This window comes from Struthio camelus, chromosome 5 (assembly GCF_040807025.1).
Source record: "Struthio camelus isolate bStrCam1 chromosome 5, bStrCam1.hap1, whole genome shotgun sequence".
Lineage (NCBI taxonomy): Eukaryota > Metazoa > Chordata > Aves > Struthioniformes > Struthionidae > Struthio > Struthio camelus.
In genome coordinates this window covers 33,018,027-33,037,094 of record NC_090946.1, presented here as the reverse complement: position 1 = coordinate 33,037,094, position 19,068 = coordinate 33,018,027, and the positions used below count along the sequence as shown (strand labels likewise).

At 36.5% G+C, this 19,068-nt stretch overlaps 1 protein-coding gene across 7 annotated transcripts in view; it reads right to left on the bottom strand.

The window, feature by feature from the left end:
* PPFIA1 (PTPRF interacting protein alpha 1) overlaps nt 1-19,068 on the bottom strand; it is a 63,255-nt gene that overhangs the window by 18,191 nt on the left and 25,996 nt on the right. For 4 of the 7 annotated variants that reach the window (XM_068945417.1, XM_068945419.1, XM_068945422.1 and 1 more), the window contains exons 8-20: nt 18,899-19,045; nt 16,942-17,076; nt 15,764-15,847; nt 15,015-15,146; nt 12,647-12,709; nt 11,291-11,370; nt 10,861-11,011; nt 9,923-10,146; nt 8,675-8,909; nt 6,909-6,938; nt 6,291-6,442; nt 5,419-5,591; nt 967-1,060 (exon numbers count right to left, since the gene is read on the bottom strand). In XM_068945417.1, coding sequence (XP_068801518.1) covers nt 967-1,060; nt 5,419-5,591; nt 6,291-6,442; nt 6,909-6,938; nt 8,675-8,909; nt 9,923-10,146; nt 10,861-11,011; nt 11,291-11,370; nt 12,647-12,709; nt 15,015-15,146; nt 15,764-15,847; nt 16,942-17,076; nt 18,899-19,045 — 1,700 coding nt within the window. The remainder of the gene's footprint in view (nt 1-966; nt 1,061-5,418; nt 5,592-6,290; nt 6,443-6,908; nt 6,939-8,674; nt 8,910-9,922; nt 10,147-10,860; nt 11,012-11,290; nt 11,371-12,646; nt 12,710-15,014; nt 15,147-15,763; nt 15,848-16,941; nt 17,077-18,898; nt 19,046-19,068) is intronic. The other 3 variants (XM_068945420.1, XM_068945421.1, XM_068945423.1) reach the window with 1 other exon arrangement.

The window sequence follows — 19,068 nt, the reverse complement described above, 5'->3', positions numbered from 1 at the left end:
AGCAAAAGCACCGGGCATTATTTTTATTTGCCAAGATAACTTAGATGTTGCAAGAAATCTTAGAGAGAGAAACTTAGCACTCTCTCTTTTCAACATTCATTATTTAATCTTCCACGAGGCAAGCCAAAAAAGCAAGATGTAAATGCCTGATCTCAAAGACAAAGGAGATATTTGACAAAGGAGCAGTGACAGCCAAACAGAACAAAAGCAACAAAGTATATGGCCCAGCTTTGGAAGGGAAAATATGCAAAGAACACCTGCTCCTGCTTGCATAGGTTTGAGTGTTTTCTGAATTACCATTTAAGCATCAACCCATGATTTCTAATAGTAGCAGTATCTATTTCTCACCCACGCTTTTTAGTGTCTGCTTCATCTCCTCTAAGTCTGGGGATAACAAAATATGCAGTAGATATTCAAAAGGTGAACTTTAAATCATGAAGTTTTTCTTGGACTGAAATCAAAAAAATTCTAGTAACTAGGAAAGAGATAACTGCATGTCTAAAGGCTGCCATAAAACACAATGGAAGGATTCACACACACACAAAATTAAGGGTATATGGTGCAAAGGAAAAAAAAAAAATATTTCAGCTGTTAAAATACATGAGAAAAATCAAAATAACCTTGAATAGAGGGGAAAAAAAAGAGTGAAAACATAAAGGAACTAGCAGCTGCAACAGAAATATATATTAAATATAACAAATCTGGGGGGAAGATTTGAAAAGGGTCCACTTTTATCGCCACCTTTGTTTATCACCGTTATAAACTTTCAGCGCTAAAATTAGTTTCAAACTTGGCAAGACCTTATCACTATTAAGGTTCTGGAAAAGTGAGTTTAAAAAAAAAAAAGAGTCTACCTGGACTATACTAGGCACAAATGCCTGAAAAAGAGAGTCAAGGAAAAAAAAATTTTTTTTTACATAAACAAATGCTTTAAAGACAGATAATTAAAAATATGAGATAACTTACTTTTTCTGTAGTTTCCTGTTTTTTTCTGCCTGACCTCCAAGTTTGCTGAGACCTAATGCATCCTGAGAGGAACTATCTGCTTCTGCCATACCAACTACAAACACAAACAAAACACGCCAACAGTCTTGTTATTTTCAAGTTTGGCCACATAGTTACAATTCAAAAATCACCACAGCATTACCAAAGAGAAGTATTTAACCCTTGATAACACTATTGATCAGAAATATACACTTTGATTTTATCGGGAAATCTCCTTCAATTGAAGTGGCACAGAAACAAAAACAACACAGCTTTTTCCTGCCTATAAAACAGCAGTTAAACACACACAGCAGTTAAAACCTGTAAATAGGGCCATCCTAGAGATGTGTATGGGCTGAGAAAATTGTTGTTCTTACTATTTAGCATAATCATACTCTCTCCCCTATACTCTCTTGGTTATCACAGCAGAGCGGTGAAGCAGCAGTAAAGAGCGATTCAGCTACAGTACCAAAACGTGTAAAAGGAGATTCCAACCAGAAGAGTAGGCAGAGCAGTGACATTGTGGGGAGCGGTGGGAGCAGGGGCAGGAAGAGGAAAAGGAGTAAGAAAACTACAAATAGTCCTCTCCTAAACAGTTCTCTGCTCCATACTCTAGCCTTGATGGCAAAACCTATACAGAAAGGATGAGTTTTACTTGAGATCGGTGTCAGCACACCGCCACAACATATCCCATATGAGCTTTTGAACCAGAAAGTGATGTGATGTGAATGCATTGCTAGCAACTCCAGGTAGTGACCCTACCAGACTCTGCCTGGAATACTCAAAGGAGATTATGAAATGCCTATCAGCTCTATGTAAATATGCTCTCACATAGACTAAATAGACATAATTGGTAAATACAATAGCCACTATATTCACAATAGTTACATATACCATCGTCAGAACAGAACTAGCGATTTGGATAATCTTCGGACTATCTCAAAGATGCCAGTTTTCCGTTTCCATTTCAGGTATGTAGCTTCATGTCATTTGGTTTGGGTTATGCCACTAACAAAGCACAAAAGTTATAAAACCTATAGGAAAGCTTAGCTCTAAGACTTCCATGGGTAAGTGTTTATAAAACTGAGTGCAGTGATGACAGAATCTATTTAGAAGCCAAAGCTTTCAGGCTCACACATCACTACATTTTCTAGTTGAACTAATACTTATCAAAAATAGCGTACAAAAACAGGAAACACTTTTATGGACTCAGATAGGTGCTGCCTAAAATCAGTTAGAATCAGACTGAGAAACTCGGGTTTCAACTACCTTTAAGATCAATCTCATCGTTCCCAGGTCACCAATAGTTGGTGTCAGTATTAAAATTACTGCTTTATGGACAAAATTATACAAGAGAGAAAGGTAACCACAGCATTCACTGAGCCACCTGTGCTCATTTTAAGGAAGTTCCTTCAGATCCAAAAGTAAAGACAACACTGCTGGTGTCAAAATAATAAATGCCTCTCTCACTCAGAGACACAGTTGAGATGTTTGCTTCATCAAGCAAGCCTTCACAGTTCAGTAAAGGCCAGCGAACAATAAAAATATACTGACTAAAACTGTAGCTACTCATCTACTCTACTCCCCATTAGGCACTACTGTCTAAACTGGATTCATCTTCAGTCTGGGTTTTGATTACAAAAGCAGCAAGGCTAACTCCAGTGCTTGCGCCTTGTCTTGTTCTTTTGTAGTAAGTTGAAGAAGGGCTTAGTCATCTTCATACTGTTTGAGCTGACATGTTACTTGAGCTCAATGGAGACCTAACACTCAGCACTTGAACAAAACAAAACACTGACATCATGTCCATTTCTTCCCAGCTGAAGCTAACGCAACGGATATTGAACAGGAGCAGAATGAAGATACGGGGAAAGCAATAACTTGTGCAGCATATGAAGAGTATATACGTTAGATGCTTAGTTATAAAACTAAGTCTAGAATCAAGGACAATTCCAGGTTTAAGGATCAGAATCTAACTTGCTAATATTGCCTACGCTGTTTTCTAACAAAGCAATAACAAATAAAGAAAGTGACAGAAAGTATTGCTAGGTATTATTAGCACAGACGCCATATTGCCCCATCATCTACATAGAAATTGATGATTACTGGTCCTAGAATTAGAACTGCAAATTCCCTATGCATTGTTACATGTTTTATTGGCATCTAATCTGGGAAAAAATGCACTCGCTTAATGGGTGGTATTTCATTGCACGGGTACAATGCAAGGGGCTTCAAAGTGCTCCTTTCATCGGTGCATCATGTCAAGCCAAACTTGGAAAATCCCAGTGACAACCTACCATTTTAAGCCAGCATGCTTCTGGGTTACAATGCTTATTTTTGGATAAAGTAAAGCAGCGATCAGAAAAAAGCTCGTCACCAGGCATGCTGTCAATCTTAAGAGTGGATTGCGTCAACAGTGCAGTGACTTGCAATGGAAATAGCCAGTATTTATTTTGCAAAAAGTGATAAAGAATGTTATGATCAAAAGCCTGGCAGCTTACTAGCAAGATACAGACCTCTCAGAAAATCCAGTGTGACCGACTTTGTATCTACATACTGCATTATTCTTTGCACTGGTTTTCACTGTTCACCCCATAGATGAATCTATTTCAACTTCACCAACACAGTTCTCCACTGACTGGACAGCACTGCTGAAGCTTGCAAGCAGCTTTTCACCACATATCAGTGCAGTGGTAGCTTTATGCATACTAGCACCAACAGATGCCAGTCATCTTGAGACTATCTTTGGTCCAAATGGAACCTTTTGCAGCTTTTTGCTGCAATAATAAGCAAAGTTAAAACAGGTCCCTTTACTATTAGGGTTATGAAGAAGTTAATACAAGAGAGATGACTTGTCACATGTTGCAACATATATATGCTAGTAGAAAACAATCTGGTATTACCTTTCAGCAGTACCTGCTGTGCAACTCTAATGTTAAAGTGCTTTGTTTTTTTTAAAAGTCTGCCTGGGACACGCTTGCCTTATCCAAGTGGTGTACAGCAAGTAATTTAGTATAAGGGACAGTTAGTATATAATAAATGCACAAACTAATTTACTTTATCTGTGTTGGTAAATTGTTTCTGACCTTATTTTTTCAAGTCCAATTCTTAAGTACCATTTGACAGTTCTTCACCAGGATTCTCATCTATTAAGTAACTCACTCATCTGCCTTGTCTATGTTGTCTTGGAAATACTATTCCGTGTTTATGAGGTGTGCTCATTACTAGTGGAACTTCTTAGGAACCAAAAGGCACTACAATCAAAATGGATGCAACAGCACTTTTACCCTAGTATTTTTGTGCTGATTTACACTAATACTTGAAAAATGACTCCTGCTAGCAAGGTTGCATCAGCGCTCCAGAACATATAACAAACGTCTTCAAGCGTGCAGCTTCGGTTATTAACACACTAATAGCTTCCATAGCATCAACTAACCAAAGCTGGTCTATATTAGAACGCAGACAGTTGCAAATCAACCTGACAAGTACCAAGATTTTTAAAATGTATTATTTTAAGAAGGCCTGGAACCTTGATCTAGTTTTCCTATTAAAAGGAACACCATTTTTAATTTTAGAAATTCCACCATATTTGTTTTGTTTTTAGCTTTATACACCATTCATCTGTGGCAAGCATGACAAAAAGTGTTATTTGTCCTTCCAATTCTGTTATACACCATTTCAAAACAAATGTCTGTACTTTCAAAATCTACCTCTTTCTTATGATTACAACTCAACGCTAGTTTTCTTATGTTCAGCTACTACTAACTGTTGGCCAAGAGTCACACACATGCAAGACATGCTGCGACCCAAAATCTACTGAGAGGCCTCAGGTCACTTGCAGGCATAAAGGTGGGCAGGAACTATCTCCTGCAATACCATCAGGCAATAAAACAACAGATAGGACTTAGCTTTCTCTTCCTGGCTCAGCTCTAAGAAGTATACTATGGCTTTCAGTCTGATTGATCAGTGTAATGAACACCGTAACATAATATATCTTAAATACAAAAATCAGAGATGAGTGAACTATTAAGAACTGATATGCAAGAAAACAAATTTGGCACTCGGTCTTCTTCCTCATGGACCCATGTCTTTTGTGGCTGCTTACTGAATTGTCTCAGCTTTGACTCTTTGGCAGCAAAGCACTTTCTGCAGTAGGCAGGGAGGGCAACAAGACTAACACTATTCAACTCTGTCTTCCTAATGAAGGCGTTAAGAAAGGTCTAGTAAACGGTAGAGCAAAAGACAAAAAACTGGCAAGCTGAACTTGTGCACTACAATCATAAAAGGACCTACCAGAAAAGTCAGTGTCACTAGTTTGGAAAAAATGCTGCACACCAGCATCAAAATAATCAGTCATAAGCCACACACACATACAGAGACATACATCCTAAAAAATCACTCTCTCTCTAATATGCTGATAAAGATCAGTAAACCAACCTTGTCCTAATGTGTCTTTACTGGTTTGTCCAGGTCGTCCCTTTTCTTTCTTGCCAAACAAACGGCCAATGGAGGATTTGATCCCCTTCTTTTTGGGGGCCTTATGGAGGGAATCCTGGCTACTATTGCTGCTACTAGGATTACTTGCTTGTCCATCTTGTGAGCCTGTTGAACTTCACAAAAAGAAGAGTTAAAAAGGAGCATGTGCACAGCAACTTAGTGAAAGACAACTTTTTTTGTGCAAACGAATAGATGTCATTAGTGAGTTTGAGTTTTCATTTTCAGTTTTTAATGAGTCTCGTGGAAAGAAACAGATCTACTTTAATATGTCATTAAATAAAATAAATAGTGGAAACTAAATCACACAATAAAAAAAAGGGACAGAATATATATTACAACAAGGACTTGCAAGTCTATATTACTTTTAAGAAGCAAGAGTAATTAGAACACTTAAAGTACAATTCAGAAAAGTCAAAGTTGACGACCAAATTTCCTTACAAATTAAAAGAAAGCTGAAGTTTAAAATTGAGTAAAATTGATCCCAGTTAGGCACTTTGAAAACAGCACCTACTAATTAAAAATGATGATAATTTTGGAACTTTCTCTACATTTATAACTTAAATTCAAACCCATGAAAGAAAATGGAATTTTCTCTCTTTCATTTTTAAAATGCAAAGGAAACTTCATGTAGAATTCTGGAATCAGAAAAGAATTCACACAAAACCACTTTCAACCATGAACAAAATCTGTACTGTTTATGCAATGTACTTACTCATTTATGTGTTCACATTTTTCACTTTCAAGACACATTTTAGTGTGATAATCTGAAATATCAATCTTACTGGTAGGTATGACTCTTCAAAGCTACTTACTTTCTTATGTCCCTGATATCTTCATGGCTCACTGTATGCAAAGCGCCTTTTTGGACTCTGTCCAAACGCAAAGATCGAGGTGAGGATGGTGGTGATGTCTCACATTTTATGGTAGTTTTATCATCTCGTACCTCTTCTCTAGAAGCTGGAGACTAATGGAAAATGAATGAAAACTTGAGGGTTTAGTTGGAATATGCTACAACGTGAATCTAGTATTGCTACACAAAAGATTAAAAGGAAAATTCATCGCTTCGGCGTTAAAGACTTCTTTCTCTTATTCTGGAGCTGCATGTTTTACCCTTGAAATCTTTGTTAAGTTTCCTGTTACTGCCATTGAAAACTACTACATTTCAATCTTAGCTAATAAAATGAGCAAGTAGCAGTTGTCCTTTTCTCATATACAGGACTAAGAACTACAGTAATTTCATCTGCTCTGTAAAGTCTTTTCTGATAAACATTAAATGCTTTATATTCTTAATATCAAAGAGCATATAATCTTGCTGTATTATACGGTTATGCTGCAAACAAACACAAATCTTATTTTCCTGTTTTCCATTTATGAGTTAGGGTGCAGGGAAGGAATAGAGGTACACCAGTAAATAAACTCAAGATTTTTACCTTTCTACGGTGTTTCCTTAAATCACTAGGCTGACAGATGCATGCAAAGAAAAAAAATTTAAAGAGAGCCATATTTATTGTAAATGCTAACACAAATTCAAACCACTAAGACAAAATATATTCAAGACACTATAACAGCAACAGCTATGGCACAGAAGATGATGCACGGTATGAAGTACTCCTCAAATGACAAAATATTTAAGTGTATCCCTGAGGAAAAAAAATTATATATTATATATATGCATTATCTTCAGTAAGAAAAACAGCAAAGTGCACTTGAGTGAGGTGCTGCTTTTCAAAAGTGAGAGGATTTCCAGTTCTGTGTCAAGGACCCTCCTTGAACTATATAACGTAAATGGTAGTCACTGCAGGCAAGTTTAGTATGTTGTTTGCATTTGAGTCACTTCTCACAGCGTAGCCATTTTTGCAGTTTTGTTTCCCACATAGTAAAAAGCAGTTATTACTGTAGTAACTCAAAAGATAGAGTGCAGGCAATAGTTTACTTCCACGCAGTAAGAGTTTTCTAATGTGCTTGACTTTGGATATATGACTAGAGCTAGTACAATGATTTTGCTTAATGTAGGAAGGGTCAAATGATTCCTCCTTAAGGTTAAAAAGGAAGGAAAACATAGACCTTCAGTATACATACAGATTCACTTTGGAAAGTTTGCAAACTAGGTAGAAATATTTGCTTTTAAACACTCCTTCAAGAAACCAAAATGAGCCTAGTCAGTGTTTTACAGTACATCTGCAATATCAGTATGTGACAACGTTCCTCTTCTACCAACTGACATAGCATAGGCACGATGGAAGTGCAGTAACTCAGGATAATAAGGTGTGGTAAGTATGTTGTTACATGTGCAACTATAGGTACGGTTTTTAAATGCATATGCAAGTCTGGAGACAAAAATAAGGTACATGGGGATATGTTAGAGGAGGAACTTTTCCTAGAAAGTGCTTGCAAATACCTGAATCTAACATGCTCCTCAGCAAAAAGTATTCCAGATACAAGAAACTGTTGGGTTTGCTTAACACTTGAGTAAAAACAAAAATGGCTGGAAAGTTGTATCTTGTTGTTACAAATAGATTTACACACATAAAGCATTTTCTAGAAGGATTAATTTTTCTGAGCAGTTATATCAATGTCAGAGAACAGATCCCTCTTTCGCTACTCACTGAACTGCTAGCCCAAGCTATTACTTGGTCAAATACCAAGTCTAACAGATATTTCTTCTACCTAAAAGTCTCAACAGGCTAAAACAAGACACTAGCATTCATTTCTTTAAAAAAAAAAAACTGATATAAAATACTCGATCTTCAAGAATGACGCAAAGCAGATATGTAAATCACTTTTTATTCTACTGAATATTCAGCTAATGGACTGTTAAAAATAAACTTTACATAAATGTGTTTTACTGATGTTTAAAACAGAGAGAGCAACTGGCTGCTGTACCAGGGCTTGGGAAGAAAACATTAGTCCTAGAAAGGGAAAGCAGGAGAGAGCAAGACCAGAATAGAAGGCATGAGATGTCGACCACATAGTGCTACTTACTGGGTTTTGAACTTTTCAAATATATGGACTATGACTATAGCTTACACTTTTCAGAGAAGGTGAAACAGAACAATAGAGAAACCTAGCGAGACTAAAAATACAGCTGAATAAGAAGGGAAGGGGTGGTGGGGGGGGGGGGGATCAAATTAAATCTCTCCTTTCCTAAAGGAAAGGAAGACCATCTTCTGGAAAATTAAAATTAATGGATACTTACCAGTGTCATGATACCTAGTCTGTCCACTTCCCGAGCTGGACTATGTGGGATCCGCCTTGGGGTGGAGCGGCCACTGCCAGGAGGGGAAGACCCAGCAAGGGAACCAGCTGCATATGGAGGAGGAATGGAGCTCATTGACCGAAAACGACCATGGGTGTCCAAGCTTCCACTACCTACTCTGCTTTCTATTTCCTCTGCCCGTTGTTCTGTGTTTTCCTTTTCTTCTTGTATAAGTCTAAAAAGAAATTCCAAAGGAACACACCAGTTAAACACCACAAAGAAAATGGCTGACCCAGGCATAATTTAAAAACACATCCCTCCCCCCTACAAATACACACAATACTTAGAAGACAAAACAGCCACACTGAAATCTTCTAATTCAGTCAGGGAAAAAAAGGTGGTAAATACAACTGCTATTACCACTACAAAGGGGGTCCTGTCAAACTAGTAATACATGATCCCTTCCATAAATGGGACTAAGGCTTTTAAAAGAGGAAAATGAAATATATTTTCTTAAACAAAGAACCTGAAAAGCATACTTAGGCATATAGCAACTAGTTAAGGAGGGAAGTTTAGGTACAGAAGGCTATTTTATTATTTTTAAGTATAACAACATATTAAGTTTGAACTAAAAATACCTGGACAACAGACAGAGAAGGCTAGACTTGCAACTGAAAAGCTACTGTCGTAACGCGTATACTTCCGCGCACCTTATTTCCCCTGCAATATAACAGTGTCCCTTTCACAAGGATTTTATAAGATTCATTTGGAAGGTGCTTTGTGAATTATTAATGAAAGTATTTTCCTATTAAAAAAAAATCTATGCCGTATGACAAACATTTTACCATTAAAGCCTCTACGTCATCCACAGAAAGAAGAAACTGCAGTCTTTCCAGAAGCATTCCATACATCTCAGAACTTCAAACTCTTGTGAAACAAAAGGTAGTTTGTTTCAAGAAACTTGGGTGGCGCATTATAAAATCAGGAATAGTTACCCCAGGTATGATCGGCAGTGTACCCAGTCATAACGAGTTACGATTTAGCACATGCCAATTAATACTTGTATCTTGTACTTTCATGAAACAGTTGTATCCACCACTACTGCCTGCTATGTAACTATTTTTTTCCATGTACATTTAAAAGTTTGACACTTCAGAAGTTGTCAAATACTCTAAGTCTGTCAAGTTTTCCTCCCCCTACCCAAGGGGACTGAATGGACAGAAAATCATAACAGCAGATAAACCATACCTAATCTCTTTGTTGATTGCATCCAACTGTTCCTGAAGCATCATGGCCAAAGTCTGAGCATCAGCCTGACCACTTGGTGACAGCAGATCAACTGAACTGAATATAGTCTCCCTATCATCCTCACCATCAGACACATCAACATCGCTTTCAAATGCTTGTGCCACGTTTGCCAATACGCTTGCTTGCTGGGCTCGCTCCCAGTCTTGCTCATTCAGCGTCTGAACCTGTTAAAAGAGAATTGAAAATAAAATCCAAGCTCAAATGGGTAAAACGTAGCATTTTTAATGTTTTTCAAGATGTTAAAAATAATATTTTTTAAAAGCCCACTTACATGCTGAATGCATCCATCAAGACAGCAGTATTTAGAGAAGTGTAAAAACAAAAGCTATAACGTAGAAAACTTTGCATCTTACAGTTAAGTGAAATTTTAAAATGAACAACGCCAATGAATAAACAGTAACGTCACATATCTTGGCCATATACACTCTAAGTTACTGTAGAATTTTGCTAACAAATCCAATGAAAATTTTGGAATCAACTTTATATAACGAGAACTTACATGTCCTGAAAGAGACTCTGAAATTGCTTGCAAAACAATAACATGTTAGATTAGTGAATGCAAGTTCAAATCTGAAAACGTACACACGTGAAAATAGAACTATTTCAGATTATATTTTACAGGCCTTTCATATTTAAAGCAAATAGGACCTCAAAATCCCAATTTTACAATTATTTGATGACAATTAAAACGACTAGTAGCTTTGCATTAGTTAGTGAAACAGGACATAAGGAAATCTTAAAAATATATTTTGATATATAAGATCTAGCAGTTTTGTTGCTGTGTACTTGTACTCCACAAATTCATCTTGCAACAGATTAGGTTAATCTAATCCATTGGGCTTCAAAATTTTTTGTTGCTATTTTTACTGTTTTATTACCTTTGAAGGTTCATCTCTGAGAGCTGCCAAACGCCCTTTCTGGGGACGCCTTAACACTGATGAGGTGCCATAGGAGTCTGTGTGACTGTCCACCACAGATGAAGATGTCATAGGGTATCTGAAATCTGGTACACTACCCAAATGTGATCGGCTAAAATATGAAGAAATACTTTATCCTTAGGGATGGAGGGGAAGGGAAGGGAAAAACAAACACCAAGAATCCAAAAAACCACCCAAACTATTCCTGTTGTCCTATCAATTCTGTTTTTTTTTTTTTTTTAAACAGTATAACAACTGCTTTACGTGCTCTATAAAGAATGTGTTTTATAGCTACAGCTATTAAAAATATGTATAGCAGAGATACAATTATGTTTAGCAAAGTGACTTGGAAGCAATTAGAAAAAACTATATTGCTATCAGGTACTGGTACCTATGATGAAGCGATGCGGCTCTGAGTCTCACTTGGTCATTTTCAGCCCTTAATGCTTCAACATTTAACACAAGTTGATCCTGTAAAAAATATATAAAAATAGGCTTTAAAAAAAAAGCATCAAATATTTTAAACTATTATTTAGTCCTTTAATCTTATTTCTGTAAAATTTGGTACTAACCGATTTTAAATTCTACCCTTCAACAATGTAAAATCTAGAAATAATTTTTGCTACACACACTACAGCCCCATCACAGAAGGGCATCCAAAGTTAATTCTGTTCTTTCTCTATGCCACAAATCTAGGTAACGACACATACTTTAAAAACAGAACTACTGAACAAAATTCACACGTTACTTACTACAGTTAAGTGAGCATATTTAATAAGAAATAAGATTTTTCAAGCTTTGTGCACAACAGGTCCTAAATGCATCTACTTTTAACTTGGACGTTCTGTATGTTCTAGAGACTTGGAATTTAACAACAAAACAATTAAGCGAATAAGAAAACAGCTTCAATGAAAAAACTAAGAAAAATGGCTGATGATGAATATCTATAACTCAAGTGAAAACTGCTTGCCTACACATACAAAAACTCAAAGAACATCCTGCAATATATTCTGAACGTGTTCTTCGTTTCATTACAGACGCATAGCCTCTACAGTTTGGCCTAGCTACTTCCTAGAACGACTTGGGGAGCTGCAATACAGCTGTGATTTAATAGGCAATAATGAGTACTATTTGGGAACAGAAAGTGTGATCGCAAACTTTACTGCAAAAAAATGAAATGCTCCACTACTATCATTCATGAACTGATCTGATCAGTTACCAGGGCAAGAAAACCACCAGACAGCCTCTACTCTGAAGACCAGCAACGTTTAATAAATATTTCTCTCCCTTCATCCATTTCTTAAAACCTTAAAATTTTAAGTCACAAGCATTTCATGACACTGTTTAAAATAATAATAAAAAAAATACTTATGGGAAAATACCTGCCGTTAAAAACATTTCATTTTTCTTTTTACAGGTCAAGGTTATATCTGCAACAGCATAAAAATTATATATAAACTTAAAACTTTGGTAAGTTACCAATATACTCAGCCATTTCACATATTCAGAAGTATGGTAACAAAGCTTTTGAGTAAAAAGCTATACATTATGTATAAAAGCACCAAACAACTGAGAGGCTTTCAATACAGTAAATAAGCAACAACACCAAGAGTTTACTAAAAATAGACTTATTTTTTTAAACAAACTATGCAATGTAAAGTTTCATGGGGCCCGTCAAACCTATTCCTGCTAGGTAGCAATAGGGCAATTATTTTCCAATAAAATAATACAGTAATGTACATTATACCTTTTCATGCTGAAGTTCCTCTATCTGTTTTTTTGCAATTTCAATTTCTCGAAGAAGAGAATTCTAAAACAAAACGTATCACAAATTATATTACTCAAAGCTTACAGCTCTTATCTTAACCATAAGCAAGGTGAGCATCAACAAATTTCAGTCACGTCATACAGATGCATCTTTCTTACGGTGCTTACAGCCATTTCTCTTTGATTATAGCTAAAGGTTTATCCTTTCAGGTCTATAGCCCTCTAGCCTGTTATTCTTCTTTTGACAAAAAACAGTAAATGAGGGATAATTAAAGATGCAGCTAAAGTAATTCAAATTCATTCACCAAGTGATTATTAAGACAGTGTTGTCTAATATCACTGGGTTTTCCCATTGCTTTCATTGGCCTGAACTGCAAGATTGCTATACAGTAATTTCTCAGATGTACAGTACCTCCAAAAACTGACCTATTGGTCCTCATTAGCGTTAGAACCGAGTTATTTACAGTTATATCAAGATATCTCAAAGACTCCACTAAATGCATTTACAGCTGCTACAATCTCTGCTTAAAGTGTTTCCAAACTCTAAAAATTACCTGAGAGCTAAGAATCACGACAGCTACAATGCTCAAACAAATTTCAAATACTGAATGACTGTAGTATTGATACAAAACAAAAATTAGAGATTCCCCTTCTAATAGGAATTTTATAAGATTTATTATCATTTTCTTTTCCCTCTCCGCCAAAAAGTTGCCAAAAAGTTCCGTTAAACACGCTTCCTGGGCGTAATACCATTATTTGCACCTTAAACCTGTAATAAAACTTCACATGTCAACAAGCAAGTCATTCTGGGAAACAGCACAAGTGATTGTAAGAAAAAGTCTTACAATTTAACATGTATATTTATTCCCAAATTACCATAAAAATGTGTGTTGGAAGCCATAGCAGGAATATTTTCCTAAAAAAAAAAAAATCACTAAAATCTTCTCATTACATTTATGAATGTAAATCCATATATAGGGTTACAGTTAACCTTAATTTCCTCCCCCGCCCCCCCCCCAAAAAAACTTTGGGATACCCCCACCCCAACAGCCATAAAAAGGAAATGCAGGCAACAGCTTCTCTAAACTTGATTTTATAAAGATCGTTAGATCATCCTTGTTGATGTTACAGTTAAGGCCCATAACAAAAATTTCAGAAATATTAGGAGCCATTGGTGGTCTTGGAAATAGTGATATTATTTAAAAACCACAAGCCAAAAGCTTGCAGGCTTACGTGTCAGGTGACAGACACCTTAATCATGAACTCAAAGGACAAGAATCAGTAGGACTCACATTTGTTAAGCACTACCTGATTTTTCCCTCACCTCCTATAGCACAAAAGCAGGGAAAAGAACGAACCAAATCTCTGTAGTGGTCTGAGGTGAGGACAGCCCTAGAATTCTGGAAAGATATGTCAGATACCTGACTGATGGTTTAGGGAAGAGAAATGAGTTGACATGAATCCAAGAGAAAGTAAACATCTGTTAAAGCCCAGGCACATCATTATATAGCAACATACATACATTATGTATAGCTATATATATATATTTTATATAGCAATATATATTATATATAGAGAGAGAGCGCTATATATAACTAAACCATTTCCTCAGATCATTTCACTTTGCTATACAAGAAACTAAGTATTTTTAAATCAAGAAAAAGAAACTCAAAGTCAACAAAATGCTATTACGATAGGTACTGCTTTACTTGATGCAGAATAAGGAAATCCTTATAAAGATAGGCAAATGTATCTTCTGGAAAAAAAAATCCATGAGGATCTAGATTCAAAAGTGAAAGGAGAAAAAAAGCTATATACCCAGAACATGGCCAGAACTATTACAGGGGAAAGATCCAAGATGTGCGCTGATGATCAAGGGAACAGCCTCTTTAGTCATATAACCTACCTCAGAACAATCTACATGGGAGGAAAAGACAAGATACTTCCAGCTTGCAAGAAACCCAGGATGACTCTGTGTAACCGGTATGGACAGAAAGGAGTGGGGAAAAAAAACTGTCCTGGAAAAGGTCAAAGTTCTAGTCCCAATACTTCAGACCTGTCTTACGCTAGATGAGCCTACTTATGCAGTTTACACCAATCAACTAAGAAAGGATAAAGCTTCTTAAAAGAGGTCTTCTCAACACTGAAATAGCATGCCCAGGGATAACCTCAAAAGAAGGAATTTTAAGAATGTATTTTCAAAATTCACATTAGAAAATTCCCTTTACAAAAGCTGTTTTATTAATAGAAATTTAGTATTTATTATACAAATATTGCAAAATACAAAAATTACTACAGAAGGTTGAGCATCTAATTAATGAATATGCTGGAACGTGACTTAAGGTTACCTTATCTTCCAAGGCAGCCATCCTTTCCTTGAGATGAAGCTGAAGCCTTTCATTGGATTCAGAGAGCAGCTTATCAACAGTCTCTGACAAGCGTTTATTATGCTCTTCATTCATCTTCTCTCTCTGTCTAGCCTAAGATACATAAGGAAACTTGAAAGTTTTATAAACAAGGCTACTGAAATCACTTACAATTTATAATGTCTATAAAGTGATTTCCAGGTTGTGAAAGCAAAAAGCTTTCCTTAATCCAAATTTATTTTCTTTAGAGGAACCATTTTGCCTAAGGGATAAGAAATACTGCACATACTTTCACAAGTTTGTAAGCTTTAAGACTTTAATAATTGAAGAGATACAAGATCAGAAACTTCGAAATCTAGCTAATGCTTCATGACCAAGTAGATCTCAATCAATTCCACTATTATAACCTCTGAACAGATTTTTGCATGGTCAGTCAATTCAGCAAGTCCCCCCCCCCTTATTTCTGTCATCAGAAAGTGTGACTGGTAATTAGGTATTTCCAAACTTATTTCAAACTTTGGTTGACAATTCACGGATTATTCTTGAGATTTAAAGCTGGCCATGACACAGAGGCTAAAATCTCCCAATTATCCATCTCCAAACTCTCAGTCAGCCTAAACTCCAGCTTTATTTTAGAGATATAAAAACAGCTTTGCTGAATGGTGCACAGCCACGGAAGAGATAGACATTTTCTTTCAGCTTTGTTTTTGTGACAAAAATATGTACGGTACCCTTTGCAGTTCTTGATTCTTTTCTTCTAGTTGAGCTTCCATCTGTCTGAGCCGTTCTTCTATATTGCCATGTCTCTCCTCAGCCTGTCAATTTGAAAACAAAACTTTGTTTTTTTTAAAAAAAGGTTTCAAAATCATAAAGAAAAGTTGATGCACCATAAGGTATCTAACATGCTTTGCGCAAACTGCCATTTATGGTAACACAGTGCAAAACAGATGCCCTTCTCCTATCAAAAGAACCTAGTGAGAGTTCACATTAAGTAATGAAATAATCCTCTCACTACTCTGTACTGTGAAACAGCTATTACTTGCAAATGATTTTGTAACAGCAAAAGCTCATTCAAACCCCCAACGGTATCAAAAAAAACACGAAATCAAAACTAAATGCATTTTCAGCTTTTCTTCACTGGCCTAGACACTATCACCCTTTTTTAGTGATCATGACAAAGCAGAAAGCAGCAAGCAGAAACAAGGACTAGTATACAAATTCTACCTTCCTAAGCTTGGTGGCAAGCTCCAATACTTTAGCATCTTTAGCAGCAGAGTTCCCAGGAGACAAAAGGTCAGACTACAGAGTCAGTAAGGGACAGGAAAGATAACGGGGAAAGAAATGAAACTACGACTTAAAACAAACGAACAAAAAAAAAAAAGGGCACCCCATGACACCCCACACTTGAAAAGGTTCATTTGTGGTTAACATGTATTATTTTTTCAGATTTCATTATTTCACTTGCGGCCTTCCAGAAAATATCAAAATTAATGACTACTGTTACGTGTCTCTCCCCACATGCACACATTCCCCACTTGGTTAACACAGAAAGAAAAACTACCTTCCCCTTCAGAAATAGTTATCATTTTAGAAGACCTTTATGCCTAGCATTGAATGAAATTTAATAAAAAGAAACAAGGCAGTAACTCAGAGAGAGACTTTCATAATGTAATACAGTTAACAAAACACCTACTCAAATTGCAAAGAGCAGAAATTAATAAAAAGGGTAAATCGTTACATTATGTTCATGAACAGAAAGCGCAGAAAACAGGAAAAATCATTTTCTGACCTAGATAGGGAAAAAACAGAAACCTGACAATAATGGAAACAACATTAAGAACAGATTTCTCGTAGTGGGATGCTAATAGGGGAAAAAAAAAGGCTTGAGCATCCCACCCGGCTGACTCACCTTTGAAAGTGCTGCAACTCTCTGTGCCAGCTCAGCTTCCACCTCCGGCAAAGTTTCAGCTTTTCTTAAGGTCTGCTGCAGCTTCTGCTCAGCCAGTTCCAGTCGTTCTTGCAACTGTCTGTTCTTATCTTCACTCTACACAGGATTGTGATCAGCAATATCCAGTGTTAAAACGGTAATTAACTTTCAAAGATGAAGGTAAAGATACAGATTACTGGCCTACAGAAAACAAGTTTTCCAAAGTTGGTTCCATAATCAAAAAATGTGGGATTTTCCCCTTTGTCACATGAGAAAACTTTTTCTCTGCAACCTTTCACTGCATACAATTTTGTGTATTCTGAAAGCAACTGCATCACTGAATAAACATAACTACAGTATGGGAAGCAATAGAGAAAAAGTGAATTTTCATTGTCAAGGTTGTGCTGAGACTTTGTGTTGCATCTAGGCATAAATTCCTTCATATTTTAAATAACACTGCACATTACTCCAACATTTAATCCGTTTTTTTGTCTGTTTTGAAATTTAGTTTTTAAAATTTATGGGTAAAAGGGTGTTCTCATTGACTAAGTGTTGCCTGGTTTCCTCTAATTAGGAAAGAATTAGCCATGTCTGGTTTGTAAAGTTGGACAACTTTATCTCACACATGAGAAATTTCGTAACAGTTACTTGTATTATAGGCTATAAAAATCACCTTTAAACTCCTGCACAAACCCTAACCAACCTTGTCCCAAAGGCAGTAAAATACAAGACAGTCCAGTACTAGCGCTCCTTGCTAAAGCTTCTCAGTTCACATGCAACTCTTTCCAGCTCAACCCCACCATTATCTCAACTAGCCTTCTCTGCTGGACAGTTTTGTTCACCAGTGTTTTCTCCTCGGATCACAAGCGACAAGCCAGCTGGGCATTCTGTTATCCCGCTTCTCACATGTATGTTCTAACTCCATTTATTTCTGCGTATCCTAAAGGCATATTAAGCTTCAGAAAAAACCCTGACTGATGCACACAACAGATGTGTGGGGAGAAGGGGACAGATTAAAGATAAGCATGATCAGACAGACAGGAGTCAGGAACTTGTATGGGTTTAAAATCAAACAGCAAAGATGAGGTAGAACCATTCTGGGAGGCTGGATATACTAGAGAAACAAATCTATCAGTAAGGTTAATCATCTAGATTGAAAAAGTGAGAATTTGACAAGTAGGCTCATCTCAACTTCCTGAGCAGTTTCAAATTATGCCACTGAGCCACACAGAGACATAAAAGAAACTAGTGCTTAACACACACAAAGCATAGTAAATAAATGAATCAAGGCAAGGAACCAAGGGAAACATAATAAGTAAAAATGAAGCTAATAAGGAGCTAAAACTTCACCTCAGGTTCCAACCTCCATTTAAAAACATTTACACTTTTTCAAATAATCAAAACCTTTTTCCCTTTCATAACATCCCATTTAGCTACATCAGGCACTGTTTGAACTAAGCAATCCTAAGCCAAAATATACCTCAGCTCCGATGTACCTACCCAAGATCTATCAAAGAGCATATTCATGCCTCCTACAGGCTTTAGTTTCAACACAACTTCTAAAACTGTTTTAGTTGAGAATGAATAATTCTCGCATGTGAAACTAAAGATGTTTGGATACACTTACAATAACTTAAAAATCCATAATTAACACAGACAACAGCCCTACTGCAACAAGATCAAATGCCTTAAGATGCACAAAATCACCTCCCCTCCCAGGAAATTCTCTCACATTTGTTTCCAGGGTAAAACTCTCTGCAATGCACTCCCCTCCAGCTACTGAAAAACAAACGCTAATAGCACATTACAAATATATTTATCTTCCTAGAACAGGACTGCTTAGTCTGGTATGAACATTAACTATTTCCATTCATTTTCTATTGAGCAGAATGCAATTTTGTAGCTTATTTCAATATTTGAGCTTATTTCAAATTACAACCTGTCGATGCATGGAGTCTTTAGTGGCAATTTCATTTTCAAGTTTATCATTGAGGTCATGCACAGATGTAGCTTCACGTTGTGCAGCGAGGTAGCGTTTTTCAAGAGTTGTAATTCTCTCTTCCATATCTTCCTTTTGGGCCAAAGTCTACACAAGATACAGAACAGAAC